General features: G+C 46.7%; 1 protein-coding gene and 1 pseudogene across 2 annotated transcripts in view; one reads left to right on the top strand and one right to left on the bottom strand.

Moving 5' to 3' along the window:
• SART3 (spliceosome associated factor 3, U4/U6 recycling protein) overlaps positions 1 to 26,876 on the top strand; it is a 36,456-nt gene that overhangs the window by 8,599 nt on the left and 981 nt on the right. Inside the window, exons 2-18 of one of the 2 annotated variants that reach the window (XM_047088007.1) lie at positions 576 to 702; positions 2,012 to 2,116; positions 5,310 to 5,494; positions 6,687 to 6,738; positions 7,993 to 8,117; positions 11,863 to 12,018; positions 12,725 to 12,863; positions 13,350 to 13,457; positions 14,133 to 14,210; positions 14,335 to 14,393; positions 15,563 to 15,672; positions 19,625 to 19,737; positions 20,680 to 20,756; positions 21,351 to 21,519; positions 23,746 to 24,200; positions 24,950 to 25,102; positions 25,971 to 26,161. In XM_047088007.1, coding sequence (XP_046943963.1) covers positions 576 to 702; positions 2,012 to 2,116; positions 5,310 to 5,494; positions 6,687 to 6,738; positions 7,993 to 8,117; positions 11,863 to 12,018; positions 12,725 to 12,863; positions 13,350 to 13,457; positions 14,133 to 14,210; positions 14,335 to 14,393; positions 15,563 to 15,672; positions 19,625 to 19,737; positions 20,680 to 20,756; positions 21,351 to 21,519; positions 23,746 to 24,200; positions 24,950 to 25,102; positions 25,971 to 26,161 — 2,402 coding nt within the window. Of the gene's footprint in view, positions 1 to 575; positions 703 to 2,011; positions 2,117 to 5,309; positions 5,495 to 6,632; positions 6,739 to 7,992; positions 8,118 to 11,862; positions 12,019 to 12,724; positions 12,864 to 13,349; positions 13,458 to 14,132; positions 14,211 to 14,334; positions 14,394 to 15,562; positions 15,673 to 19,624; positions 19,738 to 20,679; positions 20,757 to 21,350; positions 21,520 to 23,745; positions 24,201 to 24,949; positions 25,103 to 25,970; positions 26,162 to 26,876 lie in introns of both variants that reach the window. The other variant, XM_047088006.1, reaches the window with a different exon arrangement.
• LOC124518548 (uncharacterized) lies at positions 26,673 to 26,786 on the bottom strand (annotated as a pseudogene).

The raw sequence follows: 26,876 nt of genomic DNA, 5'->3' as shown, positions 1-26,876 counted from the left end.
TAGTAAAAGAGCTCTTAACCTACATACCTGGCATGTGCTAAACCATGTTATGAAGCACCTTTTAAAATCCTTGCAAGAGGGGCACCTGGCTGGCTCAGTTGACTCTTAATCTCGGGGTTGTGAGTTTGAGCCCCATGTTGGGTGTAGAGATTACTTAAAAAAAAAATTAAAGACAGTAAAATCCTTGCAAGAACTTTATGGACTAGACCTTAGTGGTGTCCCTGTTTTACAGGTGAAACACTGGAGGCTTAGAAGAATTAATAAGTTGCCTAAGGTCACACTTGGTATTTATTTATTCGTTTCATCAGAATGTTCCTGTGTTTCAGAGAGAACCCAACTGCTTTCTGATAGGGACTGTAACAGATTGGGAGAGCTTTGTGTTGATTAGAGAAAGCCTCATTCATTGATTTTTCTTCCTCTTCCTGGGGGTAAATGTTACATTGTTGTTTCCTTGGCTCTCCCAGATGGCCCATTTTGTCTGTAAGCAGACATGTGCCTCCTAACCAGTGGTGAAGAATGCTAAGTTATTTTGATGATGGCGTATTAAATTTCACCTTGTGTTGTTCTCCTTTTAGCTCTCTATCAACGTCTATGACTACAACTGCCACGTGGACCTGATCCGGCTGCTCCGGCTGGAAGGCGAGCTCACCAAAGTGAGGATGGCTCGCCAGAAGATGAGTGAGATCTTTCCTTTGACTGAAGGTAATGCTTCAGCGGTCAGGCTGCTTTGATAAAAACGGAAGTGCAGGATACACATTCTTGTTTCAGTGGGATGTGTGCCTTACAGAACATTTGGAACATACAAATAAAGTGGAAAGAAGAAAGCCCATCAGCCAGTGTCAGGGATTTCTAGTTTCTCATCTTGTTGTTTTTTTCGAAACGTAGTCGTGATCATGTAATAGTGACCCACGTTTCGGATCCTGAGTTGTTTTTTTTTAATCCTATATCACGATGAAAACTTTATGTAATTAAACTTTTCCCGCATCTTTGTGTTTCCCATTCCAGTATTTGTGTACTTAATCCATTCTCTCAGAACTAGATAATTGTAAATGTATTACAATTAAACTTTTATAAACAGTTTTAAAAATTTTATTTATTTATTTTGAGGTAGTGTGAGCAGGGGAGGGGCAGAGAGAGAGGGGAGGGAAATCCCAAGCTGACAGCACAGAGCCCGATGTGAGGCTTGAACTCACGAACCGAACCGTGAGATTATGATCTCAGCTGAAATCAAGAGTCTGATGTGTAACCGACTGAGTCACCCAGCCACCCATTATAAACAGTTTTTAATGTAAATGTTTTATACCTTGTTTGTTACAGGATCGTTGGGCATTTAGGTTATTTATACTTACTTGCTTATTTGAAACATAACTAAACTGTGCATCTTTGTGGTTCAGTCTTCATGAATGTTCGTAACGGATATTTTAGGGAGGAGTTGGAAAACTCTGGTCCCAGATCCAGCTCTCCCTGCCCCGAAAGCATAACTGCCAAGTATGGAAACTGAAATCAGATCACCGAGGTTCATTCCTGGCTGTACGTCTTACTGCTGGGTGACCTTAAGTGAATTATGTAAACGTTTTAAGACTCAGTTTTCCCAGCAGTAAAATGGGGCTGATAATAGTTTCTGCCTTATAGTACATGGGTTGGAAGAGGTGTTCTGTGCACAACACTTAACAGATACCTTAGTGTGTTGTCAATGCTTAGATGCCATTTTTATTAATTATTATTACTGTCACCTACAGAATTTTGACAAAGATTAAATGGGAAATATATGTAAGTACTTTGCAGAGTATAAAATGCCCAATAGGATATTATGTTTCTAATTATTTGATTTGGAAGCATAAACCTTCTATGTGCTTGGTACAGGCTTTAAGAATGGAATTTCTGCGAACTGTACCAGGCTGTATAAGATGGGTGAGATGTTTGTGTGCCCGTGACTGGCAGTAAAGTCCCTGCTTTCGTCCTGCCCTTTGGTGAAGGAGATGGTGACGCAGGAGGTGCTGTTGTCTTGCAGAGCTCTGGCTGGAGTGGCTGCATGACGAGATCAGCATGGCTCTGGACGGCCTGGACAGAGAGCACGTGTACGACCTCTTTGAGAAAGCTGTGAAGGATTACATCTGTAAGTTCCCCGTGCGCTTCTTCGGGGCGTCTGCAGCGTCGCCCAGCGGCGGCCTCTCCTGCCCTGGACCGTACTGTGAGGTGTCACTGCTCAGGAAGGAGAGCGTTAGTCTAGCAGTTAGAAGGATTGGAGTTTGCTCATCGTTCTCATTGTCTGTGGTTGTCATTTGAGGATATTTGGTTTTCAAATTCAAGTGGAAGAAATATTTCTAGCAAGATAATGAATATAGTTACGCCTAGCACTTTTCTGGCGGGGAGAACTTACGTGGTATTTCCAGATGACTTTTACACATTGAATGGGTTGTTTGGGTTGTTTTGGACAGAATGTTTTATTTATTTACTTATTTATTGTTTATTTATTAAAATTGTTTTTTAAGGTTTATTTACTTTTGAGAGAGAGAGAGAGAGGGTGTGCACTCGTGCATGAGTCGGGAAGGGGTAGAGAGAGAGAGGGAGACACAGAAAGCAAAGCAGGCTCCAGGCTCTGAGCTGTCGGCACAGAGCCCGACGTGGGGCTCGAACTCAGGAACGGCAAGATCATGACCTAGGCTGAAGTCAAATGCTTAACCGACTAAGCCACCCAGGTGCCCCCATTTTTTTAATTTTTTACGTTTTTATTTATTTTGAGAGAGAGAGAGTGCGTGTGCATGAGAGAGAGAACCCCAATGGGAGCAGAGGCAGGATCCCAAGTTGGCTCCATGCTGACAGCGCAGAGCCCGATGCGGGGCTTGAACTCATGAACTGCGAGATCGTGACCCGAGCCAAAATCAAGTCACCCAACTGACTGAGCCACCCCGGCGCCCCCACCTTTCCCTCTTTTAAATTAAACATCTTTCTTCCATGTGTGATTTTCCCCACTTTCCGCCGTGGGCATCTCTCCTTGTGAGAAGCGTGGGTGTCTGGGCTATAGACTGCCCTGAGGGAGAGGACCTTTCATGTACCTTTTTACCAGCCAAAAAGAATTGATCGATTTTTAGTTTTTATAATCTGGATACTGAAAATTACAGGTGTTTGGGGAATATGAAATTATACCGTATGCACTTCTAGAAGCTATACTTGTGTCTCTGTTCTGATGCTGCCCCTGTGGCTTCTTAGAATCTCTTGACAGTTCGTAAGGCATGGTGGTCCCATGTTTTCTGATGATCCTGTTACCCCTTTGCTAAGGTCTCAGAGTCGTCCTTAACAGCACCGGTTCTTTTTCTCCAGGGATCTTTTGTCTCTGCCCAGACTGTGATGTTTTTAGGTCCTTTATGGTTTCTAGTCATTCCGGCTGTCCGGCCTCCACTGCCACTTAGTGCTGAAGTCAGCGCGCCTTCCTTTTCCCCAACTGCTTCAGGGCTGCTGGGGGTCAGGAAGCTGGATAACTGTGCTTCTTAGATTATGTCTGTCTCTCTGTCTCTCTCTCTTTTTTTAATGTTTTAGTTATTTTTGAGGGAGAGCAAGTGGGCGAGAGGCCGAGAGGGGAGAACAGAGGATCTGAAGGGGGCTCGGTGCTAACAGCAGCGAGCCGGATGTGGGGCTCAAACTCCCGAACTGTGAGATCATTACCTGAGCCGAAGTGGGACCCCCCACCGACTGAGCCACCCAGGTGCCCCAGATTATGTGTCTCAAAGTAGTTTTGAATGGGGACCCACAGGGCTTTTTTGTTGTTTTCAGGACCTTTAGAACGTGGAAGTTGTGTCACATGTTTTGTGAATGTTCAGAAACCACTATGAAGCCACTTTGGTCTGCTTCTTAGTTTTTAATTGTGTTTTGCACATTTGAAGATGCATGTACTCCGATTTCAGACCATCTGGGAGGCGTTCAGTGCGCCAGTTACAGAGTATGCCTGTGGCCCTTTGGCTCTTTGATGATTTTGAAAATCGGGTTCCTTGGTCTTTGGAGAAGGCTTCGTGCAGGGACTTCATGTCCTGCTTTGGAACCTGGAGTCCAATGACTCATTATTTGCTTCTCGTAATTATTGTGGACCCTGTACCCTTGGGTTTTCTGAGTTTAAAATACTACTCATAATTTTTACACCTTTTTAGATTGTTTAAATATTGGAAGGAGTTGTGAGGTAATCCATTGAAAATTCCCTTCTCTTCCCTTCTCTTCGGAGGATGAGCTGTTTCATAGACCATCTGTAGACATGACTCAACCATCACCAAGGGTTTCTGCTCCAAGAGCTGCTCTTTTCCTTTGTTTTTCTTTTTTTTTAAGATTTCATTTTTTAAAGTGATCTCTACACCCCACGTGGGGCTCAAACTCATAACCCCAGGATCAAGAGTCACGTGCTCTTCTGATGGCGTCAGCTGGGCGCCCCTCTTTTCCTTTTTTCTTTTGCAGCCTGTATGGAAGCTCGGTACTGATGAACTAAAACAGAGTAGCTGACGAACTTTGGCTAAGGTCTTTGAAATAAACCCGTTTCAGTGAAAAAGCAAGCCTTGGGAAAACGTACAGTAATTCTCATATAGGCTTCTTTATTTTTTAAGTGTTTTTATTTTACAAGGTTAGTTAGCACAGGCCCGTGAAATTATTTTCAGGTCTTTGAAAAGTGACTTAGTAGGCAAAATGTGTGCCATAAGAATCACTGCCTTTCTGAAGAGTTTAGTTCATCAGTCTGCTCTTAAAAGCAGCAGGGGTGAGTATATGAAAAGTGTAAAAAGAAAGTGGGAAAAAAACCCAGGGCCACCAGGTCTTTTCTGTTGTTGCTGTGTAAACATCATTATACCTGGAGACTTAAAATACAGACTTCTGGTGACAGGATTGGTGCTTTTAATTTGTTCTTTCACTTCAAACAGTAGGTTTAAAAAGGAATCAGTGTTCAGAAGTTAAAAAATTCTGGGCTTTGCAATCTTTCTGAAAGTTGACTCAGATTCGTAACTATTTTCGTTAAACTCTGTTAGTGGATTCCTTCAGTTTTAATAAATAAGCTTGATAATCACAGTCGTATTACATATTACCTCCTGGCATATTCTGTTTATGAAGTAAAACTCGGTAATCGAAAGCTAGTAGGAACATGGTTTAAGATACACTTCTTTTTGAGCTGCAGTGTTAGCATTATATGTAAGTTGGGATGCTTGTTGATGTTCCGTTAACATTTTATATGAATTTGTACTGTTTTGGTGGGCACGTTTATTTTGCGATGCATCAGAACAAAAGTTTTGATATTTGGGTATTTCATATCCTGAACTGATTAGAACACTTCTTCTTAGGTCCTAACATTTGGCTCGAGTACGGCCAGTACTCAGTCGGTGGGATTGGGCAGAAAGGTGGCCTTGAGAAAGTCCGCTCTGTGTTTGAAAGGGCACTCTCATCGGTTGGCTTACATATGACCAAAGGACTCGCCATCTGGGAGGCTTACCGGGAGTTTGAAAGTGCGATTGTGGAAGCTGCCCGGGTGAGTGCCCCCGTCTCTGGGCCCAGTGCTTGCCTTTGAACAGTTGGGGCTCTTTGTAAGTGGTCTTGGAGGAACACCGCTAACAAAATGGTCTTTACCAGTCCCCTAGTGGGTGGGCGGTAAAGTAAATCTGTAGTCTTTGTGGAATAGCAAGAATGATTTGTTGGACTGAAAAGCAAATGACCCTATGATTTTTTCCTGATGTTTAAAAAAATACTATTTCAGTTACTGGTTCCAGGTGAATACACAAGAATAACCACGTCACTCTAAAACACACACACACACATACACACACACACATATATAAACACGTATATATGTGCACATATACACATACATATATATATGTATGTGTGTATGTGTCGTGTCCAATAGTAACTGCAAGAGATCTGACCCCATCATAATTAGATTTTTTAAACTCTCATTTACAGGATTTTACAGCCCCTCCCAGTGTCCCCTCTCCCCTGTGTGTGTGTATGCACAGAGTTAGTGTTGGCAGTTAGCGGAGCCCGCTGGCGGTTAGGTCATTACTAAAGTGGCGCTCTCCCTTCTTGGTGACATCCCTATTGAAGAGCCTGCAGCGGTGCCTCTAGCTCACCCCGACTGAGGCATCAGGGCCGACGCCTTTGGCTGACCCAGCCCTGCTGGGCCCTGCTCCCGCAGTCCCCCCTCGACACTCGGGCGCTTGCCGTCCCCTGTTCCCACGCCGTTCCTTCTCTCTTGCTACGTCCGGAGAGCCTGCAGATGCACCCCAGGTGCCAGCTCCCCCGGGAGTCCTTCCCAATCTCCTCCCTTCATAACGAACCGCAGCCTCCAAAACCAGCTTAAATAAAGCCAGCCACGGGACTTCGATACCAGTGATACTTTTGTGATATCTCCATTCGGCCCCGTGGTAGTCATTTGTATAGAATATAGTCCGTATATGCGTTTCTTATATTCCTTTTTGCTTTTCACTCCATCTTAAACACTTAGTAGCAGAGACCAGTTTATTTTTGAATCCCTTGCAACGTTTGTCACAATACCTTATGCCTAAGAGGTCAGATACAGTTTTTTACTTTCAACTAAAAACTTGTTGAAATATTTTTTGAAGTAGGAAGAACCAAAAAGTTTGTAATTTACTACACATTTGCTTCTTTAGCCCATAGCTGGCTTCCTTTCCCCTTTTGACCGGGAACAAACCTTTGATTCACAGCTGGAGAAAGTCCACAGTCTCTTCCGGCGACAGTTGGCGATCCCACTCTTTGGTAAGAGAAACCGACATGTCAGTAGCCGGCCCTTCCTCCATGGTTTTTAAAATGCCTGGGGGTCTGTCCTGTCATTAGTCCTTTCCTAGCATCCTGTGAGGCAAATGTCGCTGGTGTTCTTGCTCTCACTGGACAGTGTCACTGTGTATTGGTAAAAATATACCTTGAATTGTTAATGCTCAAGAGGATTCTGAGGGTCAGCAGCAGACTTCCCGACTCGGTTTCCTACGTTAAGACGTTGTTGGTGGAGAGGAGGGGTCACTATAAGGGGTAGGGAGGCTGACCCCCTATATTTTCTGGGGAAGCTTTATCGAGTAAGGGTTCCATTGTGAACATTTTCTCTTTAGGAGTAATCTCTTCGGTATCAGAATGGGGATTTTCCACAGGCTTCTATCATTCTTCCGGGGGCGGGGGGAGGGATGTGATTTGGTTCGGGAGCACTGTTGACTGGAAGTGTTCCCATCTGAATTTCTTGGGGGTTTGGTAAGGATTTTCCTTTTTAGGTAAATATATTTTGGTAAGCCAAGCCTTTGAAGCTCTGGTATTGAATGTGAGCGGCACCTGGAGGATTTTTCTGGGCATGGGAAGAGTTGGGTGCTTCCATCTTATTTGTTCCCTAGGCCAGGTTACGCGTTGCACACCCCTGGCACTTCTGGATAACTTCTTGAGCCCAGGCATAGTTTCTGTTTTTACTTCACGGTTTATTTGGATTTGATTTGACAGATTTATAAAATGGCTGGCTTTCCAGTTGAATCCTTGGGCGATACGCAGAAAAGCCTAGAACTCAGTGGCTTGTAGGTGTCCCCTCATGTACCACTGTGACATGGCACAGCCCAGTGAGTAGAACATGACCTTGAGCCTTACTGCCTGGCTCAAGGCCTTGCTCTACCATTTGATGTAACTCTCTGCTTGTGTTTCCTCATCTGCAAAATGGGGATCACGATAGAACCTATCCCATAGAGTTGTGAGGATCAAATGAGTTAGTGGATGGAGAGTATTAGATCATAGGAAGCAGTGGGTGAGTGTTGCTATTATTTAATTAACTGCTTAGTTAGTTGGTAGGGCTGCTTGGGGAGTTGCCTTGAGACAGAATCTTAAGGTCAAGTCCGGGCCCAGTAGAAGATCCGATCCTAAGAGCTGTTGTGGCCGCTGATGTGGGAGGGGCTAGCAACATCCGAGTCTCATGGTTTCATCTCTGGTTGGGTTGATAAAACCCATGGCAAGACCTACGGGGCTGAATCCATCTTTCAATAGATATGGAGGCAACATTTGCAGAGTATGAAGAATGGTCAGAAGACCCAATACCGGAGTCGGTAATTCAGAACTATAACAAAGCACTGCAGCAGCTGGAGAAATACAAACCCTATGAAGAAGCGCTGGTAAGTGTTGGCCTCTTTTACGGTAAACGCGTCCCTGCAAACTTTACGCTGATCGATAGTTGCAAATAAAGCGGTATCTTTAAAATCTGTTTTGTTGTGAAATGTGTAGAGTGTGTAAATGTGTACGTGCAGTTTACATCCTAATAATAAAGTGAACGTCCATGTACCCACCACCCAGGTTAAGAAATAGAACATTGCCAGTACCTTAGAAGTCTCCTATGTGCCCCTCTCCGATTGCTTCCTCTTCCCTCTCCCGAGAGGTAATCACTTTCCTGACTTTTGTGATAATCATTCCCTCGCTTTTCTTTATAGTTTTACAATCTACGAACATACCTTTGATTAACGTATTGTTTCATTTTGCTTGTTTTTTGAGCTTTTATATAATGGGATCATGCTGTGTATTTTCTTTCATCGACCATGTTTTTGGGTTGTACCCGTGTTGATAAGTATAGTCCATTTGTTTCCACGGCTATCGAGTTGTGTATGTGTGTGCCTCGATTTGTTGACTCGTGTTCCTAGGTAGTTGGGTCGCTTTCCCGTGTTTTGCTAGGAGGAGCAGCATGTTTCCGACCGTTCTTGGATGTATCTCTTGGTACACGTGTGAGGAGAGTTCCTCCAGAGCGTGCACCTAGGAATGGAATTGCTGGATCGTCCCGTCCTGCGGGACTGTTTCCTGCGTCATCGGCTGACGCTCCTAGTGGGGGGTTCTCGGCGAACTCGGGGTTCTCGTCGCCCTCACCAGCCTTGGATATCGACATACTCAAATTTTACCCATTCTGATGGATCTGAGGTGTAGCTTTAATTCGCATTTCCCTGGTTACTACTAAAGTTGAGCATTTTTTTCACATCTGTTGGCATTCAGGTTTCCTTTTTTGTGAGGTACCTGTTGAAGTCTGTGACTCATTTCCCTTTCATTTGTGTTTTTTTTAATTAATTCGGAGGAACCTCAGATCTTAATCCTTACTTTTGGTTGTATGTATCGCAAAAACTTCCCCCAAGTTTGTGATTTGTCTTTTCAAGGTGTTTAATGGCATCTTTCGATGACTGGTTCTTAATTTCACTCTAATTGGATTTATCATTCTTTGTCTTACAGTTTGCGCTTTTGTTACGCTTAAGAAATCTCTCCATGTTCCAAGCTCATGGCTGTTCTTAGCTCCGTTTTCTTCTGAAAGTTTATGGTTGTGTGTTTCATGTTTAGATCTTCGTATGGAATTGATTTTTGCATATAGCATGAGATGGGGTCCAGTTTCATTTTTCCATATGAGACCAGTTTTCCAGCACCAATTTTGATAATTCCATCTTTCCCTCGTTGATGTGCCGGCCCACATCTGTCATAGATTAGCTCTCCATTTGTGTATCTGTTTCTGGGCTTTCTATTCTGCCCCACTGGTTTATTTTATACTATCATAATACTGATAGTTTTATAAATTTTGCTCGTAGGTGACATGAATCCCACCCATGTTGTTCCTCTTCAAGAGTGTTTTGTCTTTCTTTAGTCCCTTTTTTTAAAAAAATAAATGTTATTCATTTATTAAGTTTATTTGTTTATTTTGAGAGAGAGAGAGACAGAGCGTGCGAGCAGGGGAGGGGCAAAGAGAGAGGGAGAGAGAGAGAATCCCAAGCAGGCTCCACACTGCCAGCACAAAACCCGATGCGGGGCTCCCACATACTGTGAGATCATGACCTGAGCCAAAATCAAGAGTTGGATGCTTAACTGATAGAGCCACCCAGGCACCCCTGTTTTCTTACTGCTTCTGTTGAATAGAATCAGCTTTTCAAATTTTATTTAAAAAGCTGTTGAATTTTTTTTTGTTGGAATTACATTTTCTCTGTAGATCAATTTGGGGAAGAATATACATCTTTAAAATTTTGAGTCTTCCAATCTCTGAACGTGGTTTATAGGTCTTTGCTATTTAGGCTGTGTCTTTCTGTAAAATTGTTTAAATTTGTTTTTGTCTTCTATATTAATTTTTGTCTGTTTTCTTTATAAATTCTTACCAATGATTTATTGATTCTTTTGGATTTTCTGTGTTGACCATAGTATTTGGTTTTTGTTTTGTTGACCATAAGATTGTCTGTAAGTGGTGTTTTTCAACCTTTCTTGGCCTTAGAATACTTTCAGCTTCATTTACCATCCCTCAGACTTACACTCTTGTTTTCTTGTATTTCTTGTCTTTTTGTTTAACCTGAGAGGCATCCTTGTTAATCTTGCATTATACAGCCCCACCCTGTCTGCATTCACTTATGTCCATTTCCCGTTTTTCTTTGCTCTTTTTCCCTTCCCGTCTTGCATCCTAGAGAGCTTTCATCTGGAATCTTTTTTTTTTTTTTTTTTTCTTTTGCTTCAGATACACCCTTTGAGAGTCTCCTGCACTGGATATTTGCTGGTGACAGATGGTCTCAGTTTTAATTTGAAAAGGTCTTTCACTTTGGTCTCCTTGAAAGTTCATTTCTCAGGATGTAGAATTCTCGACTGGCAGTTACGTCTCCTGTCTTGCTTCTGTCGTTGGCTGTTAAGAAGTCAGCTTCTTTGATGCCAATCCTTGTTTTTTCTTCGGCCCATTTTAAGATCTCTTTGGTTTTGTTTGATGTACTGTAATTTCATTACAGGAGGTCCAGGGGTGGATATCTTTGTATTTATCCTTTTGGGGGTTAGTTGGGCTTCTTGGCTCTGCTTTTGGTATCTTGTGGCATAGTAAGGACAGAGACTTTGAGAGCCAGGCTACCTCGAGTTTGAATGTTAGCTCTGCCAGTTACTAGCTCTCAGACTTCGTTCTTAGCTGCCTTGTGTATCGGTCGCCTCGAATGTAAGAGGGGGTAATAATGACACCTCATTGTGAAGGTCACATCCTTAATAGATCTCATACCAGCAAAGGCTTAACCTTCACTTAGATTTCGTTCTTAGTATTTCTTGTTTCTTTGCCGGTTTGCTGATGTTTTTCAAGACGTTTTTCATATTTAATCCAGCAATTTTAAGTTGTTTTCAGTGGCAGTCTGCCTGGGCAACTAGTTTGTCATTACAACTAGAAACCGAGGCCCTCTACAACATCATCTTTCTATGTTCAGAGCGTGCGTGCTCTCCTGCTGGCCCGCATGTGCTCTGTCTCCCTTCTTCACATGTAAATGATTGGAGGTGGTTGTATTTCTCAAAGCGTCATTAGTGAAATCCTCATCCAGTTTGATGTTAGGATCTTCAGCAGAGGGTGGCTGAAAAGCAAGGTTGAATAAGGTTTTTGTCTGAAAAGAATTTGGACTGTTGGTCTTTGGAGCAGTCAGCATTCGGCCTCGTGTCTTCCCTTTTCTGCCTGTGCCTGCGTCCTGGCGGGAGCTGGTATGTGGGATGAGAAACCTGAAGTACCACACGGCACCGAAGTGCTGCAGTGTGGTTGCCCTCCCTCGCTCAGTAGGCCAAGGAAGGGACTTCCGTTTTGGAGCGATGGCTAGCCGTGGTCATTGGCAAAGGTGTTTCTCCTTCATTTGGTTTCTGGTGGATGCTGTCATCAGAAATCCTGTGGCCTAGGGATGGGTCCGGGAAAGGGTTGATGGAGTCTTTGTAACTGCTGCCGTGGAGAGGCACCCCGGACCTCACTCTGCCGGTCAGATTGCGGAGGTACCCGGGGTGGGGATTGGTGATTCTGATTGACGTAGCCAGTCTTGCCAGGATTTAATATGAAGATGTGTTGTGCTTCCTCCCGGTGTCGAGTAGCTCATTTCGACTCCATTGTGCTTCCCCCGCCTTCCCTAGTTGCAAGCAGAGGCACCCAGACTGGCTGAATATCAGGCGTACATCGATTTTGAGATGAAAATCGGCGACCCTGCTCGCGTCCAGTTGATCTTCGAGCGCGCCCTGGTCGAGAACTGCCTCGTCCCAGATTTGTGGATCCGCTACAGTCAGTACCTAGTAAGACGACCTGACTTGTTCTAACTTCGTTTCCTTTTTACCGATTGAGAGTCTATGCGAAGGAACTCAGCCAGGGCGCCGGGAGTCAGCCGCGTGCTGCTCCTCTCTGCGCTCTCTCCCCTTTCCCTCCTCTTCCTTTCGCCCTGTTGGCCAACCCGTGAGGTTCTGCTGTTTCAAGTCCTATCAGACTGATCATGCTAACTGTGGGAAAAATGGGCACGGTTTTCCTGTTGAGGGCTTTGCGACACCAGTGTTTTTCTTTTCACTTTGTATTCTGGAGAAAATGTACACCTGGCACATAGATGAGGAAAGGCGGAACCTGGCGTGCCGTCACCCAGCTTCAACGGTTAACTCACGGCACTAGTCTAGTTCCATCTGTGTGCTTACCTTCTTCCCCCTTCCATGCGAAGCAGATCCAGAAGTCACATTTCACTGGCGAGTACGTCAGTATGTGCGTATAAAAGATTTGAGTCAGGGTGCAAACTGGGTCCATCCACGCGGCTAGGCTGATATCCTTTAAAGCTGTTTTCATCTCTGGTCTCCCCTCTCCTCAATTCCCCTTTGCGATTTTTTTGTCGAAGAGACCAGTCACGAGAATTTCTAAGGAAATTTCTTTTGTCAGCTGGTCGTGCTGGAAAGGTCTCGTGGATGGTGAAGCCTGTAACAGTAGCATTTTATCTCCTCACCGTGAACTTCTTCATCGTAGGATCGGCAGCTGAAAGTAAAGGATTTGGTTTTATCTGTGCATAATCGTGCCGTTAGAAACTGCCCCTGGACAGTTGCCCTGTGGAGCCGTTACCTCTTGGCCATGGAAAGACACGGAGTTGACCATCAAGTGATTTCCGGTGCGAATGTTTTTGTGGGAAGACTCTTAAACTTTCTGTTCCAAGCCAGAAAGATAGCTGTCACAGAGTCATTAGGTCAGCCTTTCCCTGGGTGTTGAGTTTGGGATATTGGGTGTTAGTGACAAAAAAGGCCCTAAGTGGGAGATAACTTGGTTGTGTTTTTGTCTTCTCAGAGCCAAAGAATGCTGACATTCTTTGTGATTTTCCAAGAAGTTGGGTCTTCTCTCCAATCTGACTTGGCCTGGAATTCTCTTAGTGTAGGACATTGTGTGGAATCTACCCCTTTTAGAACACGGTCCAAATCCTGTAGTAGCTTTTCTTTTGAACATGTCTCTCTAGCTCACTTCACTTTGTTGTATCCTATCATTATTGTTTTAAGTCATACAGTATCTGATAGTCAGTAGAGGTTTTTGTAACAATCTTGAGAACTTATATTAGCTTCTTTTTGAATTGGTAACAAATCCTGGCTTTTTCTTCCAATTCCAGCGACCTTCGAGAAAGCTTTGAGTGCCGGCTTCATTCAGGCCACTGATTATGTGGAAATTTGGCAGGCGTACCTTGATTACCTGAGGAGAAGGGTTGATTTCAAACAAGGTATTTAAATTCGTGTGTCAGATTCGGTTCTGACTTTTTTCTCAACATACCTTCTGCTGAGATGTCCCAGGTTGCCCAGATACATCATGATTAGGCAGATGATGTAGACCAGCCACTGGTAACTGTTTGCCCCCAGAAATTTTGGCTATTTAAATCTTCTCACAAGTCCTGCTGTGAATTGTAAAGGAAGAGAGTTAAGGTCCTTCTCTTTTATTCTGGCTCCTGCCAGCCTCTTTCGTCTCATTTCTCTCCTCTCTCCCTTCTATAGATCCCAAATAGTTCTTTAGGTAGGACTCCTGTATGTCCTTTAAATCTTTGAATCTCTGTAGGATCCCCTGCCTTCTTCCCTTTTCTCGTCAAAAAAAAAAAAAAAAAAAAAAAAAAAAAAAGCATCAGAAACCCCTGACTTGCCCTCATGCAGGTGGCCTTCAGCCATTCTCCCAGCTGGGCGAGACCCCCTCTGCTGTGGTCCCACACACGGCACCCTGTGCTCACCTTTGTGGTGCTGTCCGTGATGGGTGCTGTTGTAGCCTTTCTCCCCAGCTATGTGATGAGGGCAGGAGCTGATGCCAGATGCACAACGGGCTCCCAGGAGTTGCACTGTGGGATTTAAAAAATAAAAAAGACATGGTACGTGGTTTCACGAAGCCAAACCTCTTTTGCAATTTCTGACAGACTCCAGTAAAGAGCTGGAAGAGCTGAGGTCTGCGTTCACTCGCGCCTTGGAGTATCTGAAGCAGGAGGTGGAGGAGCGTAAGTGTGGCTTCGACCTGTTCCCTTTTCCGCTCGTCTCCTGTTCTTGGTGGATGCGCCTTCTCAGGCAGAGGCTCTGGGTCTCTAAATTGATTTCTGATTTTGACTAACTCTGTTCTTACAGGTTTCAATGAGAGCGGAGATCCAAGCTGCATGATCATGCAGAACTGGGCTAGGATTGAGGTAAATGTTTCCGACACGCCTGTCGGTTCCAGCCCGCTTTGAAGGATGCGTGTGTCGTTAATGTGGCTGAGTCTGAATCTTAGGTGATGGTCCAGGGTCTGTAAGGATCTCTGTTACATATCTAGCTCGGTGCACATTCACTCATACCTCAGAGAAAACACTGGCACGCAGTTAAGAAGCTATGCGGCGGACATTGGAACGCCCATCACTCTGCACCCCTTGCCTCCGTCCCTCAGTGCCTTGTTCGTCAGGCTGTACCGGGTGTGGACTGTTCGCCAGGTGTTTCACTGTGTGCTGGGGAGATAGACCTGCCTCGTGCTCCTAAGGCTTTCATCTCGTGTAGGAGACAGGAGTTTGATGGATAATTAGGGGACACAGTGAATTGAGTGTTATTGTTGGACCAAGGACCCCGAATCAAGAAGATACGGAACCCGCCCTTGATCAGCTCACAGAACTGTGAAATTCTTTTTTTTTCTTTTAACGTATATTTATTATGTTTATTTTTGAGAGAGAGAGAGAAAGAGAGGGAGAGAGCGGGGGAGGGGCAGAGAGAGAGAGGGAGACACAGAGTCTGAAGCGGGCTCCAGGCTCCAAGCTGTCAGCACAGAGCCCGATGCGGGGCTCGAAGCCACGAACCGCGAGATCACCACCTGAGCCGCAGTCGGACACTTAACCGACTGAGCCCCCCAGGCACTTCCAGAATTGTGAAATTCGAAGCACAGTTTATTTTCTGAGAGGGGTCAGGTCAAAGAAACGGATGTCTGTCAGGTTCACAGAGAGGTTCACTTGCCCAAGTGGCACAGCAGGGGGCCTCCTCCTAGAGCAGTCTTTCTTTCTCCGCATTGCCTCAGATTAAACACTCGTAGTTCAGCTTGATAAAAATAAAACACGATTGTCCAGCTAGTTCTGTCGTAAGTACCTGTGGGCTCCTGCTCTTTGCTCTCAAATAGGTTAGGCAGGCAGCTAGAGGCTTGTCCCCTTGGAGAGGCTGGCGTGGTTGAGCCGAGCCCGTCGCCGTGGAAGGTGGCTGGGAATGTCCAGGGAGTTACGTCACATGCACAGTTAGTGGGGGGTTTTTAAAGCCTGTCTGTTTGAGGTGTGTTTTGTTATGGGTGCCAACGTCGGTAAGGTTTGAATCTTTCCTAATGGAGCCCGTTAATGCGTTTCAGGCTCGACTGTGCAATAACATGCAGAAAGCTCGGGAACTCTGGGACAGCATCATGACCAAAGGGAACGCCAAGTATGCCAACATGTGGCTTGAATATTACAACCTGGAAAGGTAACTGATCTGGGGGTGCTTTTGGTGGTGCTTGTCAGGGGTAACCCGTCTTCCCTCCCGGCTGACTCCTGCCAGCTTGGGCCTGCTCCTTACCTCAGGCCGGTCCCCCCCACTCCAATTAGCCTTTCTTTTGTTGGGGGCTGTGTGTATAATGGGTGAGGCTAGGGAACCGAACCTACTGTTTTATGCTTGGGCTTGTCTTACAGCCGTGCGTTTCTTTCTGTTTGTTATTTTGGTTTGTTTTGATTTTTGGAGATGAATGTTTTATGTGACTTTTGGGGGGAACTATTTTTTATATTTGCTTTGGATGTAAGAGTAGAAACTATTAAAAAACGAAGAGAAGAAAACCCCAAATTTTCTGTAGTGACAGACCCAGAGGACATAACCCTTGTTAGCTAATAGTTTGGGTATGTTCCTTGAGAGTTTTTTAGATTTAAATTTTTAAAAAATTATTTTTATTTTAGGGGCACCTGGGTGGCTCAGTCGGTTAAGCGCTGGACTTTGGCTTAGGTCATGATCTCATGGTTTGTGGGTTTGAGCTCCGTGTGCTGACGGCTCAGAGCCTGGCGCCTGCTTCGGATTCTGTGTCTCCCTCTCTCTCGGCCCCTCCCCTGCTCACAGTTTGTCTCTCTCTCTCTTTCTCTCTCTCTCTCTCTCTCAAAAATAAATAAACATTAAAAAAATTATTTTTATTTTATTTTTTTGAGGAAGCGCATGCACGAGTTAGGGAGGGGCACAGGGAGAGGGAGAATCTTAAGCAGGTTCCACGCCCAGTGCAGACCCCCATGTAGGGCTCGATCCCATGACTGTGAGATCATGGCCTGAGCCTAAATCGAGAGTTGAATGCTTAAGTGACTGAGCCACCCAGGTGCTCTGTAATTTTTTTGTTGTTGTTTTAAAGAAAATGGAATGATAGCGTACATTATAAATCTCTGAAGCTATTTTAAATAAATAAGATGTGACCAATGATATTTATCACGGGGGGAAGATGTAAAAAATATGACCAGCTTTTCTTTTATAAATTTTTTTTTTTCAACGTTTTTGTATTTATTTTTGGGACAGAGCGAGACAGAGCATGAACGGGGAAGGGGCAGAGAGAGAGGGAGACACAGAATCGGAAACAGGCTCCAGGCTCCGAGCCATCAGCCCAGAGCCTGACGCGGGGCTCGAACTCACGGACCGCGAGATCGTGACCTGGCTGAAGTCGGACGCTTAACCGACTGCGCCACCCAGGCGCCCCATGACCAGCTTTTCTATTTCATTGTGTCTTGAACATTGTGTGTCAATACATATATTTGTCTATATATTTTTTTTTGAGTATTTTGGATTTTACCCCAATTTAAAAAACAACATGTACTCAAATTAAAATAGACACTTACAAAACCGTGTGGTAGAAAGTGAAAGTTTCTTCCCATCTCATCCCCAGAGATATGACTACTATTAAAGCTTATGAGCAGCGCCTGGGTGGCTCAGTGGGTTAAGCATCTGACTCTTGATTTTAGTTCAAGTCCTCACGGTTCGTGGGATTGGGCCCTGTATCAGGCTCTGCACTGACCACATGGAGCCTGCTTGGGATATTCTCTCTCTCTCTCCCTCTCTCCCTCTCCCTCTCCCTCTCCCTCTCCCTCTCCCTCTCCCTCTCCCTCTCCCTCTCCCTCTCCCTCTCCCTCTCCCTCTCCCTCTCCCTCTCCCCCTCCCCCTCCCCCTCCCTCCCTCTCTGGCTCTCCCCTATGCACACATGTGCTATCTAAAAATAACTAACCATTTAAAAAAAAAAAGCTTGTTGAATATTCCTCTAGACCAGCAGTTCTCAGATTTTTTGGTCAGGATCCTTTATACTCTTAAAGTTTGAGAACCCTGAACAGCTTTTGTTTATGTGAGTTCTGTGTATTTAATGGACCACATTAGAAACATTGATACATCTTCCTAAGTATCAATATCACTGTATTAGAAAGTGAAAGATTGAAACATAATTTTATTGTCACAATAATAAATTCATTATGTTTAACATAAAGGATATATTATTTATGAAAAATGATTATTTTCCAAACCCCGAAATAACTTAGAAAAGTGGTATGGTTTTGTATTTTTGCGAGTATCATTGGTTTGGGTTAGAAGATTGCTGGATTTTGCGTTTGCTGTATTGTGAATTTGCATTGAAGAATATGAAGAAAATTTGGCTTCACGCAGATAGGCTAGAAGAGAGAAGGGGTATTTTAATAAGCTTTTCAGATAAGTATGGATATTCTTTCATACTAGAGCAAGATTCGGCAAGTAGTATTTTCTTTAAAAAGTTTATTTAGATGTTTTTATTTATTTTTGAGACAGAGAAAAAGCACGAACTGGGGAAGGGGCAGAGAGAGAGGGAGACAGGAACTGAAGCGGGCTCCACACTAACAGCAGAGAGCCTGATGCGGGGCTCAAACTCATGAGTTTTGAGATCATGACCTGAGCCGAAGTCAGACGCTTAGCCGACCGAGCCACCCAGGTGCCCCAGCAGGTAGTTTCTTAATAGTTGCGATGTGGCACCTGAAACCGTATCATTGAATTTCTGAGACTCTTACGCTAATATTCATTGGTCTGTTTTGTACTTTGAATGGACTTTTTACCAAATACGTATGGTTCTGTGACCTGCATTGTTCATGTGGAAAATACTCAATCACTGAGTCACGCAGCTCTACACAGTATCGACACATTTCATAATACGGTATTTTAAAAGGTATCATTTTGTTCATGTCCTCGGTGATCTTAGAAAAGTCTGTTAAGGAGGAACCTGTCAGCCTCAAAGTGGCAGGTACAGATTTTCCTAAATCGGGATTTTCACTCAAAAGTTGCGCTGTTAACATGGCAACAGATACAGTTCGTGGTTTTCCTTGAAGTGACGAACCCACTTCATTAATTTTCAGAAATGTCTGCCGGATTCTCAGGTCTCCATAACCATAGGTTTTGTCACTCAGCTCTTTTCTCAAGTAAAAATGTTGTTTCATGAGAAAACAAACTAGTTCAGCTTGCCCCCTAAACAAAAGGATCTCTTCTTTGGGACAACCGTCATACTCGGGTGTGCAGAAAAGGCACTTTATGTGTGCACATCTCCTTTTGTCCCACAGGATGTGAAAACTATGCTGCCTTGATTTGTGCTAAGGGCCACCGTAGCTTTTGCACCATCAGTGCAAATGTCAGCACAGTGAAAAAGTCAGCTCGTGTTCAGTAACAACAAAAGTAGTTTTGACTTTGCAGATCCCCTCCCTGAAAGGGTCTTGGAGACCCTCTGGGGTGATGTGGATCATACTCGGAGAACCGCCGCTCTAATTTTTTATTTTTTAGTGTCCTAATATGTATTTATAATATTTACATATGTTTGTAAGTTTTTAAAAAATAGAAATGGGAACGTAGTGTTTCATAACTGCTGTTACTAAGAGAATATTGTTTATTGTGGTGAGCACTCTTTCCACTGCTAATCACAATAAACAATATTCTCTTAGTAACAGCAGTTACCAAAAGATGGGACTCTGGGCATGAAATCCGGCAGTCTGCTGGATTAGTGATTCTTCCCTTGGGTAGGACAACATTGTAGAGTTTCTCTCAGGACTTGATCAAGTTATATGGCATTCTTAGATCTCCCACCTGTGTTGCATATGCCAGTGCTGTAAAGGCAGGTCCCCTGGTCGCAGACTACTGCCCCAGGTGCATTTTCCAGTAGCATCTGGTTGCTAAAGGCAAGAGTGGCTTAGAAGAAAGTCTTAGCTTTTGACTGGAGGAGAAAGGAGAAAGTATTACAAGTAGCAGTGGTGCAAAGAGCTGTGGGCAGTTCTGGAAGCTAGAGCCTCCTCGGAAGCTAGAGTTGTCGCAGAGCTTCTGATCTTGTGATGCTGCCTGTGAGAACACGGCCTCTCCTTCTCTGTGCCTGCTGTTTTGTGTCCTGGTGGCAGCCATGGTTTGTTTTCTGTCCTAGGGCACACGGTGACACCCAGCACTGTAGGAAGGCTCTGCACCGGGCCGTCCAGTGCACCAGTGACTACCCCGAGCACGTCTGTGAAGTGTTGCTCACCATGGAGAGGACAGAAGGTGGGGACCCTCCGCTCTCGGCTTCTGGCTTGGAGTCTGTCCCATTTGCCGGTTGGTCTCAAGACTATAGTCTAAGGACAGACTGGGTACGGGTACAGCCGCTCAGATGGCACTCAGTGATTAGAGCGTTGATGGCACTCGCCAGTGAGTCCACATCCTCTCGCCCCTCTTCTGAGAGTCTCTGGGTACAAGGAGGGCTCTCTGTGATGCGCCCTGGCACAGGGTTCTCTTCATTCTTTGCGGTGGGCAAAGCAGCCCTGTCTGCTCACTAGGTACCGGCAGCACTCCTCCCTCACCCCCGGTCATGACAGAGACATCTCCAGTCTTGTTCCCTGGGGAGCCAGCTCACAGTTCAGAGTCCCTGCTCTAGCACAATGTCACGCACACGAAAGGCCTGTTGAGGGGCAAAGGGCTGAACATGGCCTTCGGTGGGGTGTGCGTCTCTTGTCCTAGCTGAGAGCCTCGGTATTAAGTTCTCAGTAGGAAATTGCATTTACCTATGGGTGTTGATCTAGGTTTGGGGTACGATCCCCTCGGAACTGGAAACAAAACACGGAAGCAACAAAAGCAAATAAAAAACACCCTAACATTTATCATTTGAGCAGCTCTTAAAATCCTTCATCTTCGTATAAATGCCTTGTACCCGTTACATTAGAATGTCTTCTTAATCTTTGCCGTGGAAAGCCCATAATAGATCGTATTCTGGTTTTCAAGTCTCTTCTAAAAGAAAAGGGATGTTTTAGACGTATCTGGGAGGACTATTCACATTCTGAAAAGCTCAAGCCTGCCATAAGGAAGTCCTAAAATGGGGAGCTGACTCTCCGGTTTTTATTGTCTGATGGGAGAGACCTCCGGTAGAGGTGTGGGGAAATTAAGAAAATTTTATACTGTTGCATCCTTGCAAATGCAAAAAAGTTAAAGTTTGCTTCTCTTTCTGTCAAGGTACTCTAGAAGATTGGGATATAGCTGTTCAGAAAACCGAAACTCGATTAGCTCGTGTTAATGAGCAGAGAATTAAGGTGATGATGCTTATTTAAAGTCTTCAGAACCTCTGCTAGCTGTTTTGACTGTGTTTCGTATGAATATTTCTTGTCAAAACCTTTGAGGTCTTAAGTATCATTTGCTCAGAGAATATTAATTAGTGAAACACTTGAATCCGCATTGAAGCCTATCTTGTATCATTTTCTTGGATTGGCTCAAAATTTGAGCCCCAGCAATAAGTATGTAGTGGGGGGGATTTGGGACCTAAAAGTTATTGGGCTATAGTTGAAAGAGATAGAATGGAGCCCCACGTAGCCCGGTGATTGGAACTTGAACCCGTCCCAGTTAATGAGAGCCCCGGTTTTGCGATGTGTTTCTTTCTTTTGGTGAGTAATTCCTGGGGACACTGCAGAGCATCCTGTAGACTTGAGACACAGAACCCTAAGAATCCTGGATAAGCCCTGGCCGGGAAAGTTGTGAGGACACCCTCCTCCTCCTCCTGGCGACCTCTCCTCCCCCTGGGGTAGTGAATTTCCACTCCCAAATCCCCTTCCCTCGCGACTCCCCATGGGTCCGTAGAGTTCCCGCAGTCGCTGCATTTTAGTGATGCGTCCGTGTTCCCAACTTCCCAGGTTGCGGAGAAGGAAGCGGCGCTCGCCCAGCAAGAAGAAGAAAAGGCAGAACAGCGGAAGAGGGCCCGGGCCGAGAAGAAGGCGTTAAAAAAGAAGAAAAAGACCAGAGGCGCAGACAAGCGCAAAGCAGAAGAGGATGATGAGAAAGAGTGGGGCGATGATGAAGAAGGTAAAGCTTTCTGGAAATGCTACTTGGGAGCATCTCCAAGTTCCAGTGAAGTTATGAAAAACATCCAGAGAACTTTTGTCTTAAGCCACGTGAGAATAAGTTGCTCGCATGGTGCCCCATCACCCTTCCTGTCCCTCTCCACCGTCCACGTGCGTGACCTCCCCCTGCTCGGGCTCCACGCCGTGTGCCGTTCCCTGCCCTGCAGCCACCTCGGCCTGTCTTCCCAGCCTCCACTCCCTCCACTGTGCCATCGCCCCCCCTCCGCCTGCCTGCTGTGTGGAACCCCCCTCACCCACTCGGGCTCCCAGACCCCAGCTGCCCCTGCCCCTCATCCTCTCAGGCTCCAGCATCCCGCACCGCAGCCCCAGCCTGCGCGGGCACCTGCCTTGTTCGGCCTGCCAAATGGTTCTGACTCGGTAGAGTCTTCAGCCAGTGTTTCTCTTGCCCCTGCCATTCCAGGGCTGGGCAGGTGTGGGTCAGGTTTATTTCAGCAACGTCAGTCAAGGTAAAAGCATTGTCTCTAGACATTAAGGGATGCCATACGTTTTCCTAGTACAATGGTGTCAACCAGAGGGAAATAGTAACGGAGCCATCATCCAATTGAATGACCTTTTGCTTATGCACCTTTTGGGGGCTTCAGAATGACCATGTATGGGTAGCTCACAGTCCTAGGGCTCCAGGTTTAGCAGGAAAGGCAGATGTGACGTGACTGCAGTGGTGCGTAGTCAGGATCGTGGGAGAGCACGGTGTGGATTAATGGCGGAGGCCAAAGGGCCACTGGCGGGTCAGCTGTCTGCAGGAAAGACTTCACGCATCTCGGCATCTGGAGGCGGGAGGGATCTCTGTCAAGTGCACAGGAAGGGAAAGGTAAACCAAACAGAGTGCCACTGACAGCGAGGCACGAGGCACAGAAGAGCCTGGCATTTTCTCTGAATGGCAGGTAGCTGGGTTTGAGCCCCGATGCGTGCTGGGGGCGGTGTGCTGGCGTACGGGAGGCTGGGGGAGGCGAGGCTGGAGGAGCTGGCCGGCCTGCCCACTCGGGGCCGCTCTTGAATGCAGCGTGCAATGGTTAGACTTCATTAGGAGGGCAGTGGGGAGTTGATGGAAAGGTCTGGAAGTGGGGCCAGTGCCAGTTGGCTTCCAGGACCGTTCCTCAGGAGGCAGTGGGGCAGATGGGTTGGAGTGGAATGTTGTTAAACTCTGCTGAAGGACACGAGACAGCAGTGAACAGTTTAGGGACTGCAGTGCTGTGTAGATGTGGAGCCCGTACTGCAGAGTCATCCAAGGGGCTTGTTTAAATTCAAGTCTCCCGGCCCCATCCCTCCGTAGCTGCCCCAGCAAAAGGGGTACTGGAGCATTTGCCACCTGAAGTTGGAGATCCCCTGCCCTTTGATGCAGGTGACTCTTGAACCTTGAGGGTTAGGGGTGCCAACCTCCGGCACAGTCAAAAATCCGCGTGTAACTTTTGATTCCCCCCAAACTTAACTACTGCTAGCCTACCGTTGACTGGGAGCCTTCCCGGGATGCTGTCAGCAGTTGACTAACACATGTTTTGTGCGTCACGTATGTTTTATACTGTATGCTTATAATGAGGCTAGAGAAAAAACGTAATTGCAAAAACCAGAAGAGAAAGTACATTTCCATGCTGAATGGTATTTATCAGAAAAGTCCACGTGCAAGTGCACCTGCGCAGTTCAAAACCGTGTTGTTCAAGGATCAACTGTATAATTAAGAGTGGACGATGGGGGACGCCTGGGTGGCTCAGTCAGTTAAGCATCGCCTTCAGCTCAGGTCATGATCTCGTGGTGTGCGAGTTCGAGCCCCGCGTCGGGCTCTGTGCTGACAGCTCAGAGCCTGGAGCCTGCTTCGGATTCTGTCTCCCTCTCTCTCTCTGCCCCTCCCCTGCTGACACACACACTCTCTCAAAAATAAAAAAAATTAGGAAGAAAAAAGAGTGGGTGATGGGGACTTAAGTGATCACCTGATTTAGTCCACTTACCTGAATGTAACTGAGGCCCAGAAAGTGGGGGGACAAGTTGAATGGGTGAAGCAAGACTTGACAGAGGGCGTGGTATGGCCCAGGTCCAGAGAGTGTGTCCTGGGCAGCTGCCACAGACCAGCCGTTTGTGGTGGGAGGAGAACTTTCCCGCAAGAGCACTTACGGGGAACAGCTCGCTGAAGAGAAGAAATCTTAATCGTTGCTACTTTGCTTCCTTCAACCTGTAGAGCAGCCTTCCAAACGCAGAAAGGTTGAGGACAGCACTCCCTCAGCCGGAGAAGCACAGGACCGAGAGCCGGAAGCGGGACTCTTGGGGAAAAGTGTGCCCGTGGACGTGGACCCCCCCTCAAAGCAGAAGGAGAGGGCGGCCGCCCTGAAGAGGGACGTGCCCAAGGTGCCCCACGACAGCAGCAAGGACAGCATCACCGTCTTCGTCAGCAACCTGCCCTACAGCATGAGTGAGCCGGACGTGCAGCTCCGGCCGCTCTTTGAGGCCTGTGGGGAGGTGGCGGAGATCCGGCCCATCTTCAGCAACCGGGGCGATTTCCGAGGCTATTGCTACGTGGAGTTTAAAGAGGAGAAGTCCGCCCTGCAGGCGCTGGAGTTAGACCGGAAGAACGTAGAAGGGAGGCCAATGTTTGTTTCCCCCTGTGTGGATAAGAGCAAAAATCCCGATTTCAAGGTGGGTCTGTGCAACACGACGCCTTTCGTGTTGGGTTGCTGCGGGCAGAGCGAACGCTTTTCTCCTGGAGCCGCTAACATTTAGCGTCCACGTGCGGTATCTGTAGTCTGGTAACTGCCGCGTTAACCGGGTCTGTTCTGAGCTGGGTAGCTGAGGCCTGACTCCTGGCTCGGTTTCTTCAAGCCCACGCTGGTTGACACGTGATGAGAACATTAGGAACCGTAACAATGGCTACTTGCCGCTGAATTTAGCAGTGGAGAGGGGGCGAGGGGGCCGTGTGAGGTATTTAACATACTGCCTTGTCGGCTCCTTGCCCACACTAGGAGAACAGCGGCTTCCATTCTTGCCATGTTCTGGAGGAGGAAGTTAAAGTGACTTGCTTGGAGTGGTGCCATTAACAATTAACAGCACCCAGGGGCGCCTGGGGGGCTCAGTGGGTTAAGCGTCAGGCTTTGTCTCAGGTCACGATGCGGCTGTTCGTGGGTTCGAGCCCCACATCAGTTTCTGTGCTGACAGCTCGGAGCCTGGAGCCTGCCTCAGATTCTGTGTCTCCCTCGCTCTCTGCCCCTCCTCTGCTCATGCTCTCTCACTCAAAAATAACAAACATTAAAAACAAACAAACAAAAAAACCAATCTGTGGCGCCCAGGGTTGGCTCCCGTCTCCGGGCTGAGTCTGGTATGCACTAGGGTGTGGTGTGCTGGATGGGGCTGTGGGTGCTTGACTTCGTTTCCCTCCCTTCTTTCTGTAGGTGTTCAGGTACAGCACTGCCCTGGAGAAACACAAGCTGTTTGTCTCGGGCCTGCCTTTTTCCTGCACTAAAGAGGAACTGGAAGAGATCTGTAAGGCTCATGGCACCGTGAAGGACATCAGGCTGGTTACCAACCGGGCGGGCAAACCGAAGGTCAGTGTCTGCGCGCGATGCGTTAGCCTCCCAAGGCTCGGGCCAGCCTCGTTCTCCATCTGTTCGGGCTGTTAGGTTCTGATTGGGTTTCTGGTTTGTCTGCTGAGAAACGACAGGTTGACAGAATGATAGGACACTTGGTTCTACTTGCATTTGGACTCGGATTGGCTCGTTTCCAGCTAATTATGCTAAAAAGAATAGGGCATCGGCGCAGACCCCTGGCTGTGAGGTGTGGGCGAGGTGCCCTCTTCCAGAGCGAGCGCCCTCTTGCCCAGGCTGGCCCCTTCACTAGGCCTCCAGCCACCACTTCCCGTCCCTCCCCGAGACCCCATCACGTCCTCCCCTTAGCCCCCCTGGGCACCTTGCAAGATCCTTTTTGTGCGACATTCTGAGTAGTTGTTCAGGCACATGTTTGGATGACCTCTCGTTCCCCCGGCCATCCAGGGTGATGGAGAGTTGAAGACTATGAAGCAAGGAGGGGCCGAGGTGCAGACATGAGGGCTCATCCCGTGTCCAGCCGCCTCATCCGTTTGTTTTTGCTGGATTTATACTGGTCCGTCTGTCCGTTTCTTTCCTTCATTATTCTTATCTTTTTTTTCTTTCCTTTTTTTTTTTTTCCTTTTTTTTTTGCTGGAGCAAGCATGAGGTGTACCAACCTCACAAAGATGATCTGAAGTTACGGTCAGTGGCAGAAACAGAGAGGAAGAGCAGGGCCAGCGAATAAATCTGTAGACAAAGGACAGTGGCGGTGGGGGGAGGGAACCTGATGACGGGGTGCCTGCCCGGTACCGGCTTCCAGAACTGAGGGTGGAAGTCGGGTCTGGCTGCGCAGCACCTGACCTGACGGCTCTGGCTCCGCCTCTTTCAGGGCCTGGCTTATGTGGAGTATGAAAGTGAATCTCAGGCGTCACAGGCCGTACTGAAGATGGATGGCATGACTGTCAAAGAGAATGTCATCAAAGTGGCCATCAGCAATCCCCCTCAGAGGAAGGTTCCAGAGAAGCCAGAAGCAAGGAGAGCGCCAGGTGGTGCCTTGGTGCCGCGGCAGATTTACGGAGCGTAAGTGCTTGCGTGCCACCCGGCGCAGACTCCGTCCTGGCCGGCGCCGCTAGCTGGTTTCCTGCTAGTCATGTGGGCTTGGGCAGAGAGCTGGGGACGCTCACCGTGGCTCACCAGAGCAGGGTGCCCGGAGCAGGTCCGCACGGCGCATGAGCCGGGGAGCGGAGCCCTTCCTGGCGTTCACAGTTTATACACGTGACTTATTTGAGGGCGGTCGGTTTCTAGGCGGCGGTTATTTTAAAGCCTCCTTTGGCAGTAGGGTCCATACGTGTGGATTCAGAAGCTTGCCGGGGTGACCTGTAGCCCCAGCTATAATCCTCTAAGAGTGAGGTTTTCAGCCGGTAGGAATGAGACGGCAAAATTGTGACGTTAGTTGGTGAGGTCCGAAGGATGACAGCATTTTGATCCGCCCTGCTTGTGACTGTATTGCACAGGGTTGGTCTTTGCCAAAATTGTGGAAGGGGCAGTTTGTTAAACCGGTTTTTGCCAGTTCAAAGTCAGGGAGAACGGGGATCATCTTTACCTTTCTGGTATTTACTCTTCACCTCTTAACTTTGTGCTCTGTGCATTGAGAGAAACTTGTCTCGTAACAGACTACAGAAATGACCCTTGAAAGTACAGTCTTCACCTTTTAGCTTTGGGTGATTTAAGACCATCCTGGCTTCTTTTCGCAAATCAAGGAGGGGCCGTGAATTGTTGCTTGGAAAGGATACAT

Source organism: Lynx rufus, unplaced genomic scaffold, assembly GCF_022079265.1.
Source record: "Lynx rufus isolate CCGP_SWC_20201006 ecotype Redwood Valley unplaced genomic scaffold, mLynRuf1.p SCAF_24, whole genome shotgun sequence".
Classification (NCBI taxonomy): domain Eukaryota; kingdom Metazoa; phylum Chordata; class Mammalia; order Carnivora; family Felidae; genus Lynx; species Lynx rufus.
Note: the sequence above shows the minus strand (reverse complement) of the source record. Positions and strands in the feature narration are given on the sequence as shown.